Source organism: Notechis scutatus, chromosome 2 (assembly GCF_049901735.1).
Source record: "Notechis scutatus isolate UNSWTSFEM ecotype Mainland chromosome 2, rNotScu1.2, whole genome shotgun sequence".
Classification (NCBI taxonomy): domain Eukaryota; kingdom Metazoa; phylum Chordata; class Lepidosauria; order Squamata; family Elapidae; genus Notechis; species Notechis scutatus.
The window spans coordinates 76294398-76316392 of record NC_142010.1 but is presented as its reverse complement, the minus strand read 5'-3'; the positions used below and the strand labels follow the sequence as shown (position 1 = coordinate 76316392).

Sequence of the window (21995 nt, the reverse complement as noted above, 5' to 3'; positions counted from 1 at the left end):
TTCTTAAATTATTTCCAATCTCTCCGACCGGTCCTTTTTCCGGCCACCGTTTCGTTTTCAAAAACAAAAAACCTCCGAAATGGACGCACACCGAGTAACCTTTCGCGCACAGACTACATTTCCCAGAAGCCCGAAGACCAATATAGGTGGGAAAAGGAAGTGACGTACGCGCTGGTGCATGGGCAAAAGGGTAAAGGTGCAGGCAGTTTGGGGCATGTGGCTAGTCTTCCGCCTGCTCTACACGAGGGGCCTGCGGTGGTAGTCATGCCCGTGGGATAGAGGTGGTTGCTTCCCGCGTCCCCTTCCCGCACGCGCGCGGCGAGAGCATGGCGAGAGCTGAGCGAGAGCAGAAAGAGCTGCTGGCTCTGATGCACCAGCAGTTGGTCCAGATGGGTTATAAGAGAGCCGCCGAGGAGTTGCTGGAGCAGAGCGGCCAGGTAACAGCGCAGTGGCCCACGTGGCTGGAAACATGGGAAAATTGTTGGAAGGCAGCTGCGGGTCAGGTTGCAAGTGGAACTGGTCCTTCCCTTCGCAAGGTTTCTCCTTTGGTCTGATAACGAGGCTGCCAGTCGCTTCTCTGGATCTTTGAAACAGGGCACCCTGGTCCTTGGCTTACTTTATGGTGTCTACCCCCACTCCCCTTTTTTTAAAAAAAAAAATTGGAAGCCACATAATTCTAAACTGGAGGGATTCATTCATTCAGTTGGTCCAGGTTGCAAGTGGAACAGGTTGCATTCTCTGAAACTGGCCGTTTACAATGATTTCGAGAGCTGAAATGAATGTCCTCTTGGATGGACTGGAAAGGAATCTTGTGACAGATCTCATGTAACACTTCTGCCTTGCAAGATACATTGGTTGTGAGTTTGCTTCTGAATGGGTTACAAGGTACTGGTTTTACCTAGGGCTTGCTTACTTGAGAGACTGTCTGACCTCCATAGTTCCACAAAGCTCAGGCTGGCAGGATTGGTGCACTCCAGGTTCCATTAATTAAACAGTGCCATCTATCAGGATTCTTCTCTGTAACAGAGCTTGATAGAAGTTGGCTTGACATAAAGTATCTTATCAGTTCCAAATATTAAATACATTTAAAGCATAAAGGAAGAAAGGGATTAGGGTGGGCCTCAAGCCCTGCCTCAAAATATAAAGTCTTAATAATGTTAAATTTGACTGTGTATATGTGTGCACACCTGCAAATGCACACATACAGCAGGCCAAAATTTAGAGTGGTTCTCTAGCCTTTTGTGAAGCCACTCTAAATTTTGTTTATAGTGAGGATGGTTTAGGCTGAAATTTTAACTTTAGAGTGATGATAAAATAGTTAGTTGCAGTTGATTGTGATAGGCATATGAGACATTGCAGTGTTTCTTTTGAAAACATTGTGGCCTTGTGGACATTATTTATATAGCTTAAATTAGTTGACTGTGGTATACAGTAATTTTTAAACACTGTCAGAACATGAGGTTGGTTCACAGAAAATTCTGGTTAATAATTTCAGTAGTTTTATTGAGGTCCTCAACTCCTATGCATTTATATTTGTATATCTTCTTGTCTGTTGAAGATCTGTTGTATCTTGTCTTTATTTTGAACACTTACTGCAAAGGGTAGCATTTTCTTATCTTTATATTGTATGGACGGGTTGATCGCAATTACCTGCTGTGCATCAGAATCCCAACCTGCAAAAAGGCTATCTTTAAGTGTAATGAGTCATAATATAGTCATAATCGCTTGCTAAAGCCATTTTCTAGTGGAGTTGTGCATACTGAAAAAAAATTCAGGCTTTGTGTCAGCCACGTTTTTAGGCTTCTATGTGTACGGGGGAAAAAGATCTTGCCAGTTCACTTTAATGAGTAATATCTGAAGCACTTCTTTGAGATCATTTTTGAATTGTGCACAGCTCTGCTTTGTGGGATGGGCTTAAAAATGGTGAGTGACATCACACATTGTGCAAGCCATTGATCTCTTTAAGTACTGTGTATTTTATGGAATAAACTGTAATTTACAATGTTTGTAAAGCATTTAGATTGAAGCCATGGTTACAGCAGACCTTGACCAGCAAGAAATTACTTTGAGAAGAAATTTGCATGTTGAGATGAATGCCACTCATCAGTGGGTCCCACATCTTCTCCCTCGATGCTGTCATTGTCCACTCAGGGTTGCATGGGAGATGGGTTTCTGCAAAAAATAGCATTTAGCTCCTCCACAGATGTGGGTGTTCTATGGCAAATAAAAAAAGTATTCTTGCAGCTGTCAATTTGCTCATAGCATAATTCATGTGCTCCAGTAAGGATGCTAAGATAGAGGGCCAGGGAGTTGAGAATTAGCAAGTAGCTTTCAGAACCTTGCAATATTCTTGGGAGTTCTTTTAATGGAAACTTTTTTGTTCTGATTGTAGTTAAGAGGAACAACATGAACTTGGATTCAGTTATGGGCTCTTTGACAATTTATTAGATTTTAAATTCTTTTATTGCTGTTTAAAATAGTGACAAAAATGAGAAAACCAAACACAAAGAGAAAAATGCATTGTCAACACACATAGACAAAAGACACATAGAAAGTGCTTTTAAATGTTGGGCAAGGTGTAAAATTCCAGGAATAGATGAATTCCTATAGAGCAGTATAAAGCATTTATAGGTCTTTTGATGTTAAAACTTTGTCAAATATATGACAGCATTCTGTTGGAGAATGGAATAAGGATAATACATATTTTTGCACATACTAGGTTTGGGAGAAAGTACTGAATTATATCAATAAGACTGTGTAACAAAAGACTGTAGTAACAAAAGCTAAAATTTTCAGATGCTAGTATTCTTTTTTGAACGACATATCTAATATTTGGAATTTGGGAACCAGACAACATAAAGGAATTTCATGTCCTTATTGCCAACTGTTACAGCATTAGAAAGATAAATGTATGGCCCCTTTCACTCAATGGATTTACACTTGTTACTTACGAGCATATTGCCTATAGATGTAGATTTATATGGACAAGTATAATGATGTAATGATATATAGAGTTCATTCATACATAGGTTAAACATCATAGCTATATGTACTTGAATAATAATTGTATTAGATAGCCATGCAGAGAATTGTAACTACTGCTAAAAAGACTTAATTATAATGTGAGGAAGAATAAGTATGCTAAAAATATTACCATTTCCTGCAGCAATGTGATTAGCAGTTATCAGGAATTTGTAGAAGGATATCTATTATTGTCATAGCTTATAGTCATCAACTATTTTAATTAATTTATCAATGTTGCTAATTTGTGTTTCTTGTTGCTCTACTTAACATTTATTAGTCATTTTGATCTATTAATTAGCAGTGATGTTACAGTAAGCATGGTATTTCACTATTTGATATTCTAAAGATATGAAGACCCTTTTTCCCTTATTTTAATTTTGTGTCAACTCAGAAAATTGAGAGTTTTGGGACCACTGAAAGAAATACACTTGTAAAATGTCTTGGAATTAGTAAAATGCTCTTTTTTCACCAATATACTCATTTAAAAAAAAAAAAAAGAATTTGAAGCAATTCCCATCTGCTTTGCTCAATTTTGAGTAGAATTATTTTAACTTCTAACATACCAAGAACATGACCAACAACCATATTCAAACATCTGAGGACACAAGGTTGCAGAAATTTTGGTTTTCCAGGTGTATTGTATTCCATCATCTTAAATAGGTTTGGGATTATTTGAGTTGTGATCCATAACATGTAGACAACTATTGCCTACCCCTACATTAGAAGGATATAAAGAGAGACATTTAAACCCCACAAATTTAATACATTTTTGTTCCTAGAAAAACAAAGATTGTTGTTTACTTTTATAAGAGCCATACACGTAAGCTTGTTTCATTCAGTTAAGTCTTTGGTGGCAAATACCCTATTACTATTGTTCTTTTAACCTATTTCCTCCCTATTGATTGGCCTTTTCACTTGGCCCCTCAAATTACAGATTAGGAAGCCAACAACCATTTACCTTTTTTTGTTGTTGTTGAAAAGTAAAAGATGGGAAATGAGGATGTTCTACTCTGGATATTAAAGCTTCAGAGGAAAAAAAAATCTGGGAACTTGATTGAAACAAAGCTATCTGGAAGTTTTCAGTAAATATTCACTATTTATTTTGGTAAAATTAATCAATGTGCTGATTGCATATTTTTTTTTTGCACCCCACTGAAATCAACAGGCATTATTCCTAAATAACACTGCCTATGATGGTACTGTAAAAATCCCAGGCATACCTTTAAGACAGATGTGGGTGTTTTAAGGCCCACATCTAGCCCATAGGCAATCCCAATTCAGTCCATGGTGGGGGTCAGGAGTGGAGGCTGTGGCAGTCCTCCACAACAGTTCCAGTTTCCTATATGGCCTTTGGGGAAATTAATTACCCACCTCTGTTTTAAGGACTAAAGTTCTACTTAATAGATTCATGTTTAGAATTGTAACTTTAATCCAGAGTTTTTGTACTAAAGATTCTATCATAAAATGATTTCATCATACGGATCCAATGTTTTTTCTTCCTGTACAGACGTCTTTCCCATCAACTCATATTTCTCTGAGAGAGATCATCACTCAGTGGAAAAAGTAAGCTTTTCTGATTATTTTTGGAGGGTGGTTAGAGATGATTTGCTTGTTGCTACATTATAGCTATACTTAATTGTTATTTAATTGTTTTTGCACTTGGTTTAGCAATCCTGATCTTGTGAATAGTGTATCACAGATCCAGTACTGGGTTTTGGACTAGTTTCAAACAACAGTATAAGAAGAGAATGTGTTTGTTGTCAATAACTTATTCAAAAAAGCTGCTTATAGTTGCAACTATATTAAGACAGATACTTAAATTAGCTTTCTTACTTCATAATATCACTAAAACTAAAGCTTTTTGGAACTATTGGTACCCGAATAATCCTTTTTACACAATAAATTAATACAAAGCGTGGTAATCTAGTGCATTGAACTATAATAGCAATATGAATATAAAACTATGTTACATTTAGCTAAGCCATTTTGTCCTTTGTGTTTGTTCTCTTCTATATGATATGGCTTAAACTTTTACATGATGCGTAGAAATACTTTAAGAAAATCCTAGGACCATTGCAGTTTAGATTTTTACTGGACTTAATTAAGTTTTGTATTGTAATTTCACGGTCATGCATAGTATGAGTATAGTTCTAATTATATTTTTAATATTAAATTAAATTTAAAGTCTGTTGGCCTTATATTTTCTTGAGAAAATGATCGAGCTGTATCAAGTCAGATCAGGTTTGTGTGTGTGTGTATGTCTGTGTAAGGCAAAGAAATGCCAGCTTTTATTTCTCCCACAATAAAGAAAGTGCTTCTGAAGAGGGGCACACAATTGAATATATTTTGAGAATCTTAGCAAGCCTTATTAACTCCAATTCAGCATCCTTATAAAATCTGTCTAACAGGGATTTCTCACAACTTCCGAAACAAAAGAGAGGCATTCCAGCAAAGCTCAGAATTCCTGACCCCAAGAGCAGTTCTGAGAGCTCAGAGGAGGAGGAGGAGGAAGCAGCACAAACCATACAAAGTAAGAACCAACGAGAATGAACCATTCAGAAAAGTATTTAAATGATTGACCTTGAGAAGAAGATAGGTCCATGAAAAGGGGAGATGTAGATGTCTCATTAGTACTACAAGAAGCTGAACTAAAGATACATAAATCTTAAAACCTGCTTTCTTATGGTTTCTTAGTGGAAACAAAGAAAGTTGGAAGGCTGCAGCATTAGTGTGTTCATAATAGCATTGTTATTGTTTAAGAACATTGTACCTCATTCCCTATAAGCTCCAAAAATGCTTAAAAATGTGAAATAAGCCTCTACTCATATTAATGTAATACAGAAGGAGATTGGGAACAAGAGGGAAATTTTAGTTTTTATTTATTTATGCATTTATATGTTATTCTGGCAACATTACAAATTCACAATATTTGGAATACTACATCACCACAACTTTGTGACACTTATTTCTATATCCTGTAAGCATTCCCGTTTCATTAGAATTGTGATTTGACACTTTAGGTATTTAAAATTCAAATTTCATCCATGACTTTTTTTCAACCTTATCTATAGAACTTGCCTTTGAGCAATACTTTTAAATCATTATCTAAAAGTTTCCATTGTTAAGATACAGATTTGATAATTATAAAGCAACATATTTTTAATTATGGAGATCAACTGTTTTTGTTAATCCTTTTCTTGCAATACTTGGTTGAAAGTCTATTGTATTTCTTCACAACTTCCCATCTCTGAAATAATAAAACTGAGAATTCAAGAGTAGATAATAATTAACTTTGAGAAGATTTAAATCAGGACAACTGCAGTATACTTTCATGTATTATTGCTATTTGACAAAGCTTGTGCACAGATTGGCTTAAATTGAGATTACTGAGACTGTGTCCATTTTCATAAGCATGGACCAAATCATTTCAACCAGGTGCTTAAAAGGAACTTTTTAAAATCAGCATATTTTATTTCCTACCTATCACTCAGTGGTTATTTATCCTTTGATAGAAAAGGTAGAGAGCAGAGCCTCTTCAATGAACACTAACCCTATGATTATGATTATAGAATCTTTTCCATTCTAATTGGTTGTAATATAAGTTGGGGGGGGGGGGAGTTACCTTCAGTCTTTCAATATGTTGTGCTTTTATATGGGTGTTCCAGCTCATCTGAGTGTGAATAACAGCACCAAGCCAACAAAGACGGTAACTAAAGAAGAGAGTAGTAGCAGCGAAGATTCAGATTCATCTTCTGAAGAGGAAGAGGAAGCAGTTGCCAAAAAGACTGTAAGCAAAAAGACTTTGATTATTGCTCTTCTGCTGGAAAATATCAGGACTGTATCTAGGATGATCAATTAGGACTGCCCAAGAGTCTGTTTATTTTAAACACTATGTTCTTAGAAAATATTTAAAATCTGCTGTCAGGTGCAATCTAGAAAAGTGACTCTTGACTAAATCCTTGCCTGCATTTCAAAAACGAGTCTGTAGATTGCTTTGTCTCAGTTGTTTTTTACAGATAAATTCTGGTGCCTCAGTAGCAAATGATATATTGCTGATCTTAGGGTTAAGAAAAAGAAGAAAGTTTACTTGGAAAACGTTGTCTTCAATATGACTTCAAAATGATGTCTTTAATTCGGTTCTATAAAGTATCAGAACACAGAAAGACACCTACACACAAGGAAAAAGTTCATAATTTTAAAGTATACTGGGTATAGTATACTGAAATATACTAAATTATCTGGGTGTCTTCAGCCTTTGCAAGATTTAAGGTGTCCAGTTTTTTCCTTAACCCTCACCACTTAAGGGGGGGTGGGAGGGCTGAAACAGCCTCCTCTGCTGATCACAAAGGGAGTGCCATTGTTGGCCAGATCCCACTTTTATACCCCTAAATAAGGGTGAACATCATTTTGCTGTACAGATCTCTATCATGATTGACGGGGAAGCATCCATTACACAAGCTGCTAGGTTCTGCTGGGGACAAGGTATCTCCCCCATGCCGTTTCTGATATTGTTTTGTGCTCTGTTGAGATGATTGCTCCTGATTGATGTGCTCATCAATTTAGAACTGGGAATGAAGACTGTGAGGTCTCTCCAGAGCACATATTTGGCATGCAATTGTTATTATAAAATCTGTGGGAAACCTTGAGCCAAAAAGTTTCTTTCAACATAGGATATGCTGAAATATCTATACAAATTATTTGACAAATATCCTGGAATGTCTTTCTCTTTTAACCAACTTTTCTTGTTGTAGGAGAAAAACCCTGTGGCTGGAAAAAAAACTGAATCGTCCAATCAGAATACCAATTCTGTCCCAGGAAAAGGGGTGACTGTTGCTGCTGCCCAAGCAAAAGGAGAGCAGAACAAAGCTGCTTCAAATAAGGCCCTGCCTCCAGCTGCGAGAAAAGCAGGGGCAAATAAAGGCCTTTCTAGTAAAGCAGGACCTCCTTCGCAGTCACTGATTTCAGGAGGACAAAAAACAACACAGACCACAAAGACAGCAGAGTCCTCTGAAAGCAGCAGCAATAGCAGCTCATCGGAGAGTGAGGAAGAAACAACTTTGACCACAGCAAAAGCCCCACCTTCCAAACCAAGTAAGTATATGGCTTAAGATGCTCATTGTGGTATTGCATAGATAGTGCTCTAAATTTGCAGAAGGGTCTCATCTTTATTGTCTTACCGATAACAGGGAAGATCTGCTACAGTAGTTTTATGGCTCTGCCTCACTCAGGTAATCTCAAAGTTCTTACTCAAAGCTGAAAAAAAGTTCTAAACTCACTGTCAAGGAGAACATTCCCATTGCCAGTTACAAAAGTATCTGTAAGATTTCCTTGCCCAAACAGTATCCTTCAGAAAGGCTTGATAGGGTTACTGGAATTTTTGGAACTAGAATCAGGGAGCCTGCCGTAAATGACCTATAGGATGGGTGTTTATGCAGCATAACATCTCTATACTGAGCTGGCAAAAATCCGTTTCTTTTTATGCCAATCCAGATGCTATCTGTAAAGACTGCACTTCAAGAAAAACAGACATTAGAGTTTTTCTACAAATTTGGGACTCAAAACAACTTCTTGAGCTAAACGGAAGCTTGTCATGATGGTGTGTGATTTTGTGGCGTCTAACATGTGATCATTGTGTTCTGAATATGTGGATAAGGATTGATGGGTATCTTTGCAGTGTCATAGAAACTTTTTTTTTGTGCTTCAGCATCTTTTGCAGAGGTAGCAGAACATACCTGTTACGATGCAAGAACCTTAGATGCTGAATCTACTTCTGGTTACTGTGTTTGGTGATGTTAGGAATGGATTGGCCCCACTTCCAAATTTCTAGTAATATTTTAAAACTTGATATGTGGAACAACAAAGATGACAATAGGATAAAGCAGGAGTGTCAAACTTGATTTCATTGAGGGCCACATCAGGGTTGTGTTTGACCTCTGGGGGCCGGGTTGGCCCAAGCACTCGGCCAGCAAAAACGAGTTCCTGAGCTCTATTTCCAGCTGCAACGGCCTCTTGCAACCTTCTGCCAGCAAAAATAAAGTTTGGGAGAGCCGCACACAGCTCTCCTGAGCTCCGTTTCACTGGCAGAGGCACTGCAGGCCAGTCCCTTGCTGTTTCCAGAATGGCCCTATGGGCCAGATTTAAGCAGCCCACGGGCCAAATCCGGCCCCGGCCTTGAGTTTGACACCCCTGGGATAAAGGGATATCCTATAATTTAGTATTGGTAGCTATAAATGCTGAATATTTTTAAAAAGTTATCTCCTTTGGCATCAAATCCTCTTTTCTATATTTTAGCTTTAAAGAAGGCGGTGAGCACAAACAAGGATTCAAGTGATGATTCTGACTCTGAAGATGAGACAAAAGCACCAACAGTCCAAGTAACTCTAGTTAACAGTTTTCTAAATTAGTGGAAGGGTGATTCCTTTTTGTCTGTGCCTTCAAGCTGCTAAATAATTCACTCAGTTGACAAAGGCAGAACAGGAAAGTGCCTTTGAGAAAAAATCCCCTTTGCTTCTCCGCATTTGGCTATTTCCAAAGGGGAGGATATATTGAGGAAAATTTATAGGATTCGTGCATCAGCTCCATTAGATCAACCTCCAGGCACTGCTCATTTGTTTAGTGAGAATTTTTGTCCTCAGAAGATGCTCAGAGAAGACATTACAAGCCCAAGAAAATAGAAATGGGGGGATATACTGGTCCCCTAATGACCAGTAAATACTGTAGAGCTAATTAAAATATGCACTCAAGTTTGACAGGGTTCTAAATTAAATGAACCTGCCCCCATTATTTGAATTTCTTGCCACATCGCTACATTTTTGTCTTAAGAAAACCTGAGATGTTGGGATAGAGCTTTCCAACCTCTGCTCTTGTGTCAGACAGTAGCTCTTATGCTTGGATACTTTCAGAGGGATTGTTTGTCCCATTTCTTGCATGTGCATTTTTGAATCGACAACAGCATTATCTCCAGTGCTAAAGTCTGAATTGGCACATGAGGACTTTGTTCCAAGAATGGGGAAAGGAATACATTATAAGCTATTCACCTACTTCTATAAAGGAGGAAAGTGGACATCAGGATGGTTATGAGAATGTGAAATCGAAATTGTAAGCAGAACGTAATTCCTATTCCAATAATGGAAGAGCAGGCAGGCTAGCGTTGATTATTATAGCCAAGTTTAGCATCTCGCTTTGAAGAGAAGTGACATGATTTTGTTTGACTGACGAGGAAATAGGATTGATTTATCTCTGTAACTTTTGACATGTAAGCCATGGGCAGGTTCAGTTTTCCTTTTCTACCTCCCTCCCCAATCATAATTATTTTACATTTCCTTTTTTTTTTCCCCTCCAGGCTCCAAATTGCTTTTCTCAAGAGGCTCTGTTGCTAAGCTGATCCTCTTCTTCATTTTCTTCTCCTAGTGGGAAAGGAGAAACTCCTGCCCAAAGGGGTTCCAGGAAATGCAAGAGAACCATACCAACCTTTTGCTTCCTTTGTCCTAAACCTACATAGAGAATAACTCTGGAATATGAGTGGATATAGAGTCCTCTACTTTATCTTCTTCAAATTAGAGCAATAGATTAGACTTGATAGAATGATGTTACTCAATCGATCAAGGATTAATCCTTCTCTTGTCCCAACTTGACTATTCCAATGCATTAGCTAGAGCAAGGGTCTTCAAAATTGGCAAATTTAAGACTTGTGGACTTCAACTCCCAGAATTCCTGAGCTAACATGACTGGAGGGGGAATTCTGGGAGTTGAAGTCCACAAGTCTTAAAGCTGTCAAGTTTGAAGACTCCAGAGCTAGAATATGCACCTTTAGTAGCAAATATCTATGCTATTCACTCCGCCCTGCGATACAAGCAACATTTTTTTATCTTTCCTTCTAGATTAAAGCAGCTGTGCAAAAATCCCCAATCAGTAGCTCACTGCTGAACAGGTTGCCAGTCACTCCTGGCTCTTGTGCAAGAAATACAGTAAAGGTAACAGCAGCAAAGCCAGCCAGTGCAAAATCTGGAAATGCAAACAGAAGCCCAGAATCAACAGATACTTCAGAAACTACTGACTCATCGGATAATGAGACTAAAGCACCTGCTTCAGTATCACAGGTGAGATGCATTAGTAAAGTTGGCCAAGACACTGATTCCAACATCTGAAGTCAATAGATACAAAATGTAAGAAAGGAAAACAGCTTGAAACTGGTCAGTCCAATCAAGTGTCTGGAAATCTGATGCATAGGAATTATTGGGCAAATACTATCTCATTACCAACTATTCCTATGGAATCTAAAGAGCTGTGAGAGCTGATTTATAATTTGGAGAGATAAGAATGTCACAGTGACAACAAGGTTCTCACTTTGGTATGATAGATTGAAATTGGAATATAAAGTAGCCAAGTGTTTAGTTAACATAACCGTCTGTAAATTTCACCAGACTTTATGATTACAGACAGTGCCGACAAAGATAATTTTTTTCACTTGCTGCTGAACAAAGATGTCACCCTTATGGCTGTTTTCAGGCTGTGAATTTACCAGATTATCTTTTACCCTGCCCATACAGTATGTGTATTCTGTAGGTATATACACACAAAATACATACACCAAGAAGTTACATTTTTATTTAAATTTTTACATTGCTCTGTATTTAAAAATGAAGTTCAGGGAAAAGAAGTTGACACGGCTTCAGAACAATTTAATATGCTTCCCAAGCCTTCTCAAGATCTATTACACCAGGATGTCTTGGACAGGTTCAGGAACTTTGACTTTATACCATTTCTCTCATCTCTTAACAATAGTTAAAATTATCTCAAAAAAATCCTCAGGCCTTCAAAACAACAGCAAAAAATGCAGCATCAAGCCCATTAAAGAAGACAGTTTCTGCTTCTGTTCCTTCAAAATCCACGCAGAAGGCCGCCACGACCAGCTTATCAAAACCACCACCCCCTTCAAAAGACGTCCAGAGCTCAGACAGCAGTGACTCGTCATCTGAGAGTGATAGTGAGATTCCGCCGCTTCCCATAGGTCAGAAGGTTGGTGTTTTCCCTTCAAAACTCTGGGAAAGGTGGTCTTTGTTTTTTGCATGAACTAGCCATTATAAGATGATTTCCTTTTTTTTAATAAGACATTTACAGCCCTTCAGGGTAGCATTTCTGGAGAGTATAACAAAATAAAACAATATGAATGCTAAACAGGCAATTCAGGGTCACTTTTAAATACCAGTTCTGTTTGGTACCCTTTATTATGCATGTACAGTATATATAGTATAATTCTGTTCTTACCCTTGAACTTCTTGAAGCATTTGGAAAATTGTGTAGATGTATACATACACAAAATAGTTATTTTTCTTTATTTAAATTGTCTAATATTGTGTACTTGTAAATAAAGTTAAGGGGAAAGAAATTGTTCTGACACAGTTTCAGAACAATTTAACCTATTTCCCAAGCCTTTGTTTTGATTTATTACACCAGAATGTCTTATTCAAGTTCATGAACTCTAATTTATACCATTTTTCTAATATCTAACCATAGTTAAAATTGTCTAAAAAATAATAATCCTCAGGCCTTAAAAACAACCGAGAAAAACGCAGCATCAAGTCCATTAAAGAAGGCAGTTTCTGCTTCAATTCCATCAAAATCCCCTCAGAAGACTCCCACGACCAGGTTATCAAAGCCTCCTGCAAAAGAAGCCCAGAGCTCAGACAGCAGCGACTCATCATCTGAGAGTGACAGTGAGACTTTGCCGGTTCCCATAAGTCAGAAGGTTGGTGTTTTTCCTCTAGGAACGGTGGTCTTTGTTTTTGCATGAGCCAGCCATTGTAAGATGATTTGCTTATTTTTAATAAGGCTTTTACAGCTTGCCAGGGTAGCTTCTTTGGACGGTGTTAAAAAAAACCATGAATAGTAACCTGCTAAAATATAGTAACAAGCCAAAAATGTCATAATTCAGATAAAATGGTCATCCCCTCTTTCCACAACTGGACATCAGAATCGTCAGGTTTTGAATGACTTCCTAAAAATATAAAAAGGGGTGAAAACTACTTTTATATTCCATAGACTATGACAAAAAAATATGGCAGGCTTCTGGTCCATGGGTCTTTTAGCTCTCATGTCTGATTTTTAAGCAGGCTTCCTCTAGAGCAGAGGTGAGGAACAATGGCCGTTTAATGACTTGTGGACTTCAATTGAAGTCAATTGCCAATGTGTGTACCCTACATCTTAAAGCAATATAGTTCTAGCTCTCTCCATTGGCGTCTTGGAAGCCTAGTATACGGTATACCTATTATCTGACCCGTCTTCCATCTGTAAAATTTTGGTCTCTATCTCTTGCTGCACCTTCCTGACTTTTCCCTTCAACGAGATAAGTCTGTCATTCTCCATAGCACTGCGTTTGTACCCTTCCCAATAGAAGGTAAATGGATACGTTCCTTTCCGAATGGTTCACATATGTCTCCTCTGGTTACTCCACTGTGAGCACCATGGGAGCCGGCAGAGCCAGGTCTTCAAACTCTTTTGAAAGATAAGGAGAAAATACATATTATGAATGAAAGATTTGTATAAAAGCAGGCACCTACGTCATCCCAACATATCCGTTCAGTTAGCACAGTTAGGGTAGTTACATTGATTTGGGGGAAAAATAGGCCAAAAATAACAAAATTGTGCATATCAACTGACTAGTAATAACACAAACATCCAAATTATTGGAATTGAAGACTTACAAAGGGGGAAGAAAGAAAGAAAAAGATCCATTTAGATAACTCCTTTCCCCTTTTAAAAGAACATGCCTTTTCTCGCCAGCGATTGTCAGATGTGTTTTGCACAATATTTTACACCGTCTTACAATATTCATTGTTGTCACACAGAGGAATAAGAAAGAAAGAACTGCTGTTAGAGATCTAGCAGCCTCGGTATTGTCCTGTTTAACAGATGAAAGCTGCTCAGAAAATGATTTCTTTTCTTGCCTCATTTCTTTGTTATTCTCCCCAGAGTTCTTAAAAATACAACAAACCAGATGCTGAGTTTTTTGAAAAGACAGCTTTGATTTAGCTTCCTCTGGGGGGCTTTGAAGTCTGGTGTAATTCAGGCAACTGTAGCTTGTATTGCTCACCGCTGCGTGGCTTCCTTCTAGGGCAATTGAATGGCCAGTTTTCTTTTGTAAAAGTAGTGCTTTATCCCCCTTCTTCTTTCCAAAATAAACTCAATTGCAAATACATCTCCATGAAGCTGTAATGTTTATACCGTGGGCATGGTCCACCTTTAGTACTAGCAAGACCAAAGGATTTCAAATCGGGAATTTGTTGTGTGTCATTCAAGAAACAGTTGATCTACAAGTTAACCAATTTAAATGTTAATCATTCATTTGTTGTTTGTTTATAAATTTCATTGGCAGCCCACGAAGTAACTCTGGGCAGCTTACAATCTTAACAGACTAAAAACTATACAAAGCTGAGACATTTATAAAATACTATGAAATGTATTTTTTTTAATTAAAAATGAACTTTATTAAAGATTAAAAAGAACACTATGTACATTACATAGAATACAACATTTCTTTGCAAACAAAATCAATATACAGATACATAACAAACATAAAAAACATATATGTTTCTATGTGATCTTTTATTGAAAACAATTTTACTACTATTCATTTCCTATTTTTGGTAGATGTTCTTAATCTAATCACTTATCTTTTAATTCCCTGGTTTTTTTCTCCTTAATCCACTTGTACCATTTTTCCCAAACTGTAGTATATCTTGAGTCTTCCTTATCCCTAAGTTTTTGTGTAAGTAGGTCCATTTCAGCGCAGTCAAGAACTTTCTGAATAATCAAATTATTTGTTGGCATTTGGTCGCCCTTCCAACAATGTGCCAACGCAATTCTTGCCGCCGTGATTATATGGAGAATTAAATATTTCATTTCTTTTGCATAATCCCCTCTTAACATTCCTAACAAAAATATTTCAGCGTTAAATTTTAGTTGGATACTTATGATTTCTTTTATCCACAATCTAATTTTTTTTCAGTATTTTTTACTTTGGGCAGAGCCACCAAGTGTGGAAGAAGGTACCCCTCATTTGCTTACATTTCCAGCAAATCGGACTTAAGTTTGGGTACATGTTAGCTAACCTTGAGGGTACCAGATACCACTGGTAACACACACATTTTATATTGATTTTCTTTATAGACAGCCGATTTTGTTATTTTGTAATTTTGATTTCAATTTTTTTCCCAGTCTTCCAAATTAATGTTGTGCCCTATATTCCTTGCCCATGCAATCATTGGGCCTTTAACTATTTCTTCCACCATTTTGAATTCCAACAAGTAATTATACATTTTAGAAATTAATTTTTCATCCATTCCCTCCAATATTTCATCTAATTGGTTCAGTTTTGCCTCAATTCCAAATTCTTCCATGTCTTTTTTATACCTTGTCTTGAGTTGTAAATATGGCCACTACTCTATTTTATGAAATGTATTTTACTGTAAATAAAATGTTACAAGAAAAAAAAATCTGACATTTAAAGATATTTAAGAAGCCTGGCAGGCAGATTAAGTTTTTGTATCTGTTTCAGGCTGTGCAGGTAATCCTCGGGTTACAATTCATAATTGGGACCAGAAATTTCCATCACTAAGTGAAGCAGTTGTTAAGCAAAGCGTTGCACTTAGCCACGGCAGTCCCAGTTGTGGTCATTGCTATTGGAAATACATTGTTTTGATTCTGTTAGAAATTAAAGAGGGAAGAAAAGGTGTATGAGAAATCAATGAATTTTACATGTATGTCTGCTTGTTTTTTCCCTCGCGGTGCAGAGATTGTCAACTCCACAGCCTTCTGTGAAGGCCAGACAAAACCAGGCCAATCAGCCTGGGATCTTACCCAAAGCTGTACCAGGTGTTTTGAAGGAGAAGGAAGCACAGAATGAAAGCAGCACCTCGTCTGACAGTGAGGATGAAACTGACCTTACACCATGCAAACTGCCAGCTCCATCTAGTAAGAGAAGGCTCCAGTCTTGTTGGTGCTCAGGGGAAAAACCTTTTATTTTCAGCAGCTCTGTTAATTTATTTGCTTAGCTGCTTGTCAGGGAAAGGACGGAAATAACAAGGGGATGCACAAAATGCATTCTGAAGTGCTAGCACTGATGCCAGTTATTTCAAAACTGACACAAGAGATATGTTAGCATCTTCAATTTTGCCTTTAGCCTAAGTTTCAGTGTGTTTCATCAATTAACCGATGCTCCCTTTATTTTAAAGGAAATTGGATCTTCTTGTCCTTTGTGGTGTTGCCAAACCCTGATTAATTTCTGAACGATGAGTTTTTCTAAAGATGAAAGAAAACCAGTAATAAACAGATTCATGATTCTGGATTATTCACAACAGAAAGCAGTTGATACCTCTTAATCTGGTTAATTTTAATGGTTCTTTTTTCTTATGAAAAAGCCCTAGCAAGGCCAAGCATAGTTGTTTGGTGATTTAAACCATCACCGTTTTTTGGCTTATTTTCCTCCATCATCTGTAGGCAGTATTTTCATCTGTTAGACTGAAAGGGTACAGATTTTTTTAAACTGCATTAAAGATAAAGTTTCTACTTTTATTTGCAATTTTCCCCACCATATTGTACACAGATTTTGTACAAAACTTCCCTTTCTTAATATAAACTTCAGAAATATTTTTAACTTTAACTGTTCTCATTGTTACTTTTCTGTGCAAATTCTTCTTTTAAACCTGTGCCTTATTTTACAAACATCTGAAAACATACATTTTTTTCTCAAGTGTATCTCAAAAATAGTTTCTTGTGTGGTTTTGTCTAAAGAAATACAGAGTTTAGCAAATTCAGTGTTTCTATCAGTGCTACAGCAGTTGACAGATCTCATAAATTTGTTCTCCCAGAAATCTATGAAAAATATGTTACAGCTGTAACCAGTGTTTTGAGTTGTTAATAACTATGAGAGATGATGTCACGTGGTGCTTTAAAACAATTGACTGAGGAATTCAAAACATCTTTAGAATATTTTTTAAACAAATCTGATTTTCTTGTAGCTTAAAGTCTCTCTTCACCAGTTCCTTTGTGTAGTAGTTTTGGCACACAGCTTTTAGAACTGCAGCAGTTTTCAGTGGTGTGTATTTTGAAATTTTAAACTAAAGGCATCTTCCTGCAGTTAGCTTTTTTAATTGTTATAGTGCTATGTACAAGTTACTTCTTGACTTACAACTCAAAACTGAGCCCAAAATTTCTGATGAGCAAGACAGTTGTAAAATGTATCCCATTTTTTTTGCAACCTTTTTGCTGCAGTTGTTAAATGAATCATTGCCATTGTTAAGTGAATCAGATTGTTAAGCGAATTTGGCTTCTCCCATTCACTGTTTGTTGGAAGCCTGTGGGGAAGGTTAAATCATGTGACCCTGGGACAGAGCACCTTTCATAAATAAATACCAGTTGCCAAGCATTGAAATTTTGATCATGTGACCAAGGAGAGGCTGCAACAATGGTAAATATGAAAAAAACAAAAACCCAGTCCTAAGTCACTTGTTTCAGTGCCATGTAAACGGTCACTAAACAAATGATTGTAAATCTAGGACCACCTCAAATTTGTTTATTGAAAAACTTGCAGCATCCATAGTCATCCCCGCTCTTATGGTAACTGGCTTCACAATGAGGAAAATACCTTGTCTGTCATAACCAAGTAATTGCTAACAAGATTTATTGAATGTCAATGCTGTAAATTGAAATTACACACAGTTCTAGCCTTTTTGTCCCAAAGCTGGCTTGGGGGGGAAAAAACAGCGTGACTGATTTTGGTGTTGTTTTTTTGGGAAATTGTGGATTGTTTCACAAAATAATTTTTTGAGGAACACGATGGCTGTTCCTATGATGTGTGTTTTTGTGTGTGTTGGGGGTAGGGCAGAGGGGAATCTCTTCAAGATTGTGTCATCCCTCTCCAGCCCATTAACCTTTGTTCTGATACAGGTAGTCCTCAACTTACAACAGTTTATTTAGTGACAATTTGAAGTTACAACAGTACTGAGAAAAGTGACTTATGATCATTTTTCACACTTACAACCATTGTAACATCCCCCATCGTCACATGTTCAAAATTCAGACACGTGGCAATTGGCTCATATTTATGACTGTTGCAGTATCCCGGGGTCATGTGAACATCTTTTGTAATCTTCTGACAGGCAAAGTCAATGGGGAAGCCAGCTTCACTTAACAACCCTGTTATTAATTTAACAACAGCTGTGATTCACTTAACAACTGTGGTAAAAACATATAAAATGGGGCAAAATTCACTTAACAAATGTTTTGCTTAGCAAAAACACAAATTTGTGGTTGTAAGCTAAGGATCAATATATTTCTAAACTGCCTGTGATATAAAAATGTATTTCAAAAAGGCAGTTCATAGCATGCCAAGAAAATGCAGATATCAGAATGTATCATGTCTTGAAATCATCATTGCTTGAGCTGCCTGGTCAAACATTTGAGAGAAAACCACTGAGAATTGATGCATCTTTGGGGCTCTTGGTGAAAGTCAGCAAAGACAAAGAAGGAAGTGAGGCTGTGGCTTCTAATTGTGCAGCCTTTTAGAAGTAGCCGAGTTCTCACTTTTCTGTATCGTGATTGCTTTCAGCCCCCAAAGCAACTCCCGCAGCTCAAAGTGTATGTACAGTGAAGCCCCAGCCTCCAAAGGAATCGCCTCAGAAAGCCCAGCGGAGCGACGATAGTAGTGAAGATTCAAGTGATGACTCTGATTCGGAGGAAGATAGAGTGGCTGCTCAGGTAACCATAGAGAAATCTCTGGAAGGGGAAATTCTGTGCCCTACCTTTTCTTTTTTTTTTTTTTTCTTTTTTGCAAAACCCAATGGAAGGATTTTGGGTTTTTTTCATTTTTTTAGGCTGTGAATGTTCTGGCATTGTTTGTAATTGGTTGTTTTATCAGTAAGAAGGAAAACAAGGGGCTGAAAGGGTGCTTCTACCTCAGGAATGAAATTATGAATGAATGAATAAAGATGCAGATAGAGTATTTGGTTAATTTTATTATTTCATCATCATTGTACAAAAGTGGGCAATTATGTGATGTAAGAAGATATGGTGTGATTAAAAATACTACAATTAATTCCACAATTATCGCTCTGTACCACTGCTTTGTTACTTAGAAAGCATGTCTATTTTTAAAAAATATGTCGGATGTATACATTTATATGTTGTTGTCCCAGATGATGAATATGAAGGGTGCATGGGAACACACACAACTAAAATCTAGTGTTTAGAATTGATCAGGAGAAGTAAATTTGAAAGACTATTTTGTGTGACAATTAAAAAAAGAGACAGGATTGTAGATAGAAATATAACATTGGACTGTAAAAACAGTCTAGTGCGTGTTTACTTTGAAATAAGCCCCATTGAGTTTAATAAGTGAGCCATCTGGGGAAAGCAAATGCAGTTGGTGATTAATTGCTACTGATTATGAACACCTTAAAAATATCAATTGCATGGAGTTCAGGAGAAGCTATAGGGTTGTATTCTGAGAATCTCTTCTTTCTGTGTCTTGACACAGTGAGGTGATTGTATGTACTCGGGGCCAAAAACTGACATTTTTTAGGGACATGGATCTGAAATATGTCACACAAACTCTATTCCATTACTTAAATTTACTTTTGTTATTCTGAATCGCTGAAGATTTGCAAAGTCTCAGCAAAGGGAATATGGGCAGCTGGAAACATTTGTATACAATTAGATGTGCTCTAACTAAACCAAAAAGAAACCTCCTGATCTGCCATATATACAGTAGCTGGAAGCCCATCTGTGCACACTTGCTTAATATTTGTAGTTTCTCCTGCCTTTTTTTGATGATGGAAACAAGAAATTCTGCAGGGCACTCTTGTTTTGTAGCTCCTCAGTGTTGGTCCTCAGATTAGAAACTTACAGTATTTTTGTTGAAAGAAGAAAAGACTGAATTGATGTTTTATGCATTGAGGGATTAAAAAGGGTCAGAGAAGAAAAGGAAAGAATAAGATGGCAATTAATATAAACCATAATTCTATGTTGCTTCATTTCATGTTTTTAACTTTTTCTTATTTTAATTATTTTAATTTTTATACCTCTATTGTATTGGAAAAAATCTAATTTTTTAGAAAATGTTAGTGCTTAAAAATTCAGCTCTGCGGTTTCTTCCAGATAGATCCCGAAATTTCCCCAAGTACTTCATTTTGTTCCACTTATTTTTATCACCTTAAGAGGCTAGAATCTGATTTTGTAGAAAAAAAAATAGGTAATAGCCAGCTTTTTCTCTAGAGTGCTATAATTTGTTTTCAGTGCAGTTCAAATATAGCAACCCAAACTCAAATAGCAAAAGAAGTAAATAAAATAAAAATGTACTACCCTTAAAAGTAGGAGCTTGTATCTAAATGAAGACCGAAGGGAATCATCCTATAGCTCTGTTGACAACACACAATCTGTATCTGTTGACAAACACAGTCCCATTACTGAATGCCATGCATTTCCCCCAGACGAATCCCTCTTTAACACTCTTGATTCGTAGATTGGATTCCAGCTCCAGCTCCAGGAAGACAATAAAATCACTACAAGGCTCTTTGAATAAGCTTGTCCTCAGGACAAAACAAAAATTCTTCCTTCACAAAGGATTCCCATATTTTGAGAGGGAAATGTGATCCCCTTTCCTACCCTGTCTCGTTGTATATCTCTCCACCTGATAAAAAGGGCAAAATTGAGATTGCCCCTTTCCAACAATGAAATGTTGTTTGTGCTAAAGGGAACATAGTTCTTTTATGGCACATTTTAAAAATAGCCTTCAGATTGCTGACATTAAGTCCTAATCAACATCCTAAATATTTATAACTCAACCACACCCCACACCCCCTTCCATACTTTTTTCTGTTCTTTCAGGTGAATTAGGGAGATGCTTAGAAATTATAGGGCAGAGCAAGGCAGATGAAGTTGCAATCTTAGTTTTTCCCACACACCTTTCCTTTTAATAAAAGGAATATTGGCTGAAACAAGATAGCGAGCTGCTTAGTGGTAATGGGGCTCCTGCAATGGAGGTTGCATGTAAACAAAGTCTGTTGGTATCTTGGAAAATACAAATGTGTAGACACACTGTGGGGGTATTTTTTCCAGAAAGCAAAATGAAGGTTGACATTTGCAGATTGAACACCATCTTGGAAGCTAATGTAGAAGCAGATTACAGCTTTTATAAGATTCCCTTGTTTTGAAGCAGACCCATAAGTGAATTGACACTGGGACAAACGAAGGAATGCCTGGTCAAATTTCTGCCTGTCCATGTTTTAGGCCATTTTCTGTTTCTACAGAGCTACGACCAGATAGGAGCAGCCTGTGTATTGAATGCTGCCACAACCTAATTCCTATACTTACCAAGCCTCTAGAGAAGAATTGAAGCAACTAGTGATAGTGGTTAAGCAACTGATTGATGATGTGTCATCAAATCAGTATCAACTCTTAGCAACCACATAGATCTTCTCTGACGGTCTGTTCCTAACCTGTTCTTTCAGGTCTTTCAATAATGTGCCCATTGCCACCGTACCTTGAGTCCATTCACATTGTTGCAAGTCACCTTCACTTACCTTACACCTTTCCCAGCATTAAATCCTGTTCCTAAGAGCTAGGTCATCACATAATATACCCAAAGTAGGATAATTTGAGCCTGATCACGTGTGCAATGATCTGTGTGTTTTCTTTACTGTCTGCAGTGTCCTCAGAAATCTTCTCTAACACCAAACTTCAAAAACACCAGTATTCTTCCTATTCTGAAAAAAATCTTATTTTTCAAAATCCAACTTATGCTTCCCTGGAGTATCACAGGGAATACTAAGGTTTGCATGATTCTAAGCTTTGTAGAGATAGCTACGCACAACATTTCAATATCTTTTCCAACACTTTCATGGCTGATCTACAAAGTACTAGTCTTGTTAGTCGAATTCTGATTTTGGGGGGGGGGGGGGGGGGGGGGGGGGGGG

At 37.3% G+C, this 21995-nt stretch overlaps 1 protein-coding gene across 3 annotated transcripts in view; it reads left to right on the top strand.

Annotated features, from left to right (window-relative positions):
* Positions 1-204: 204 nt before the first annotated feature.
* Positions 205-21995, top strand: part of TCOF1 (treacle ribosome biogenesis factor 1) — a 43936-nt gene continuing 22145 nt past the window's right edge. For 2 of the 3 annotated variants that reach the window (XM_087955172.1, XM_087955169.1), the window contains exons 1-11: positions 205-437; positions 4532-4587; positions 5433-5554; positions 6690-6811; positions 7776-8115; positions 9316-9398; positions 10905-11123; positions 11809-12042; positions 12572-12772; positions 15816-15996; positions 18632-18780. In XM_087955172.1, coding sequence (XP_087811298.1) covers positions 327-437; positions 4532-4587; positions 5433-5554; positions 6690-6811; positions 7776-8115; positions 9316-9398; positions 10905-11123; positions 11809-12042; positions 12572-12772; positions 15816-15996; positions 18632-18780 — 1818 coding nt within the window. In that variant the 5' untranslated portion in view covers positions 205-326. The remainder of the gene's footprint in view (positions 438-4531; positions 4588-5432; positions 5555-6689; positions 6812-7775; positions 8116-9315; positions 9399-10904; positions 11124-11808; positions 12043-12571; positions 12773-15815; positions 15997-18631; positions 18781-21995) is intronic. The other variant, XM_087955171.1, reaches the window with a different exon arrangement.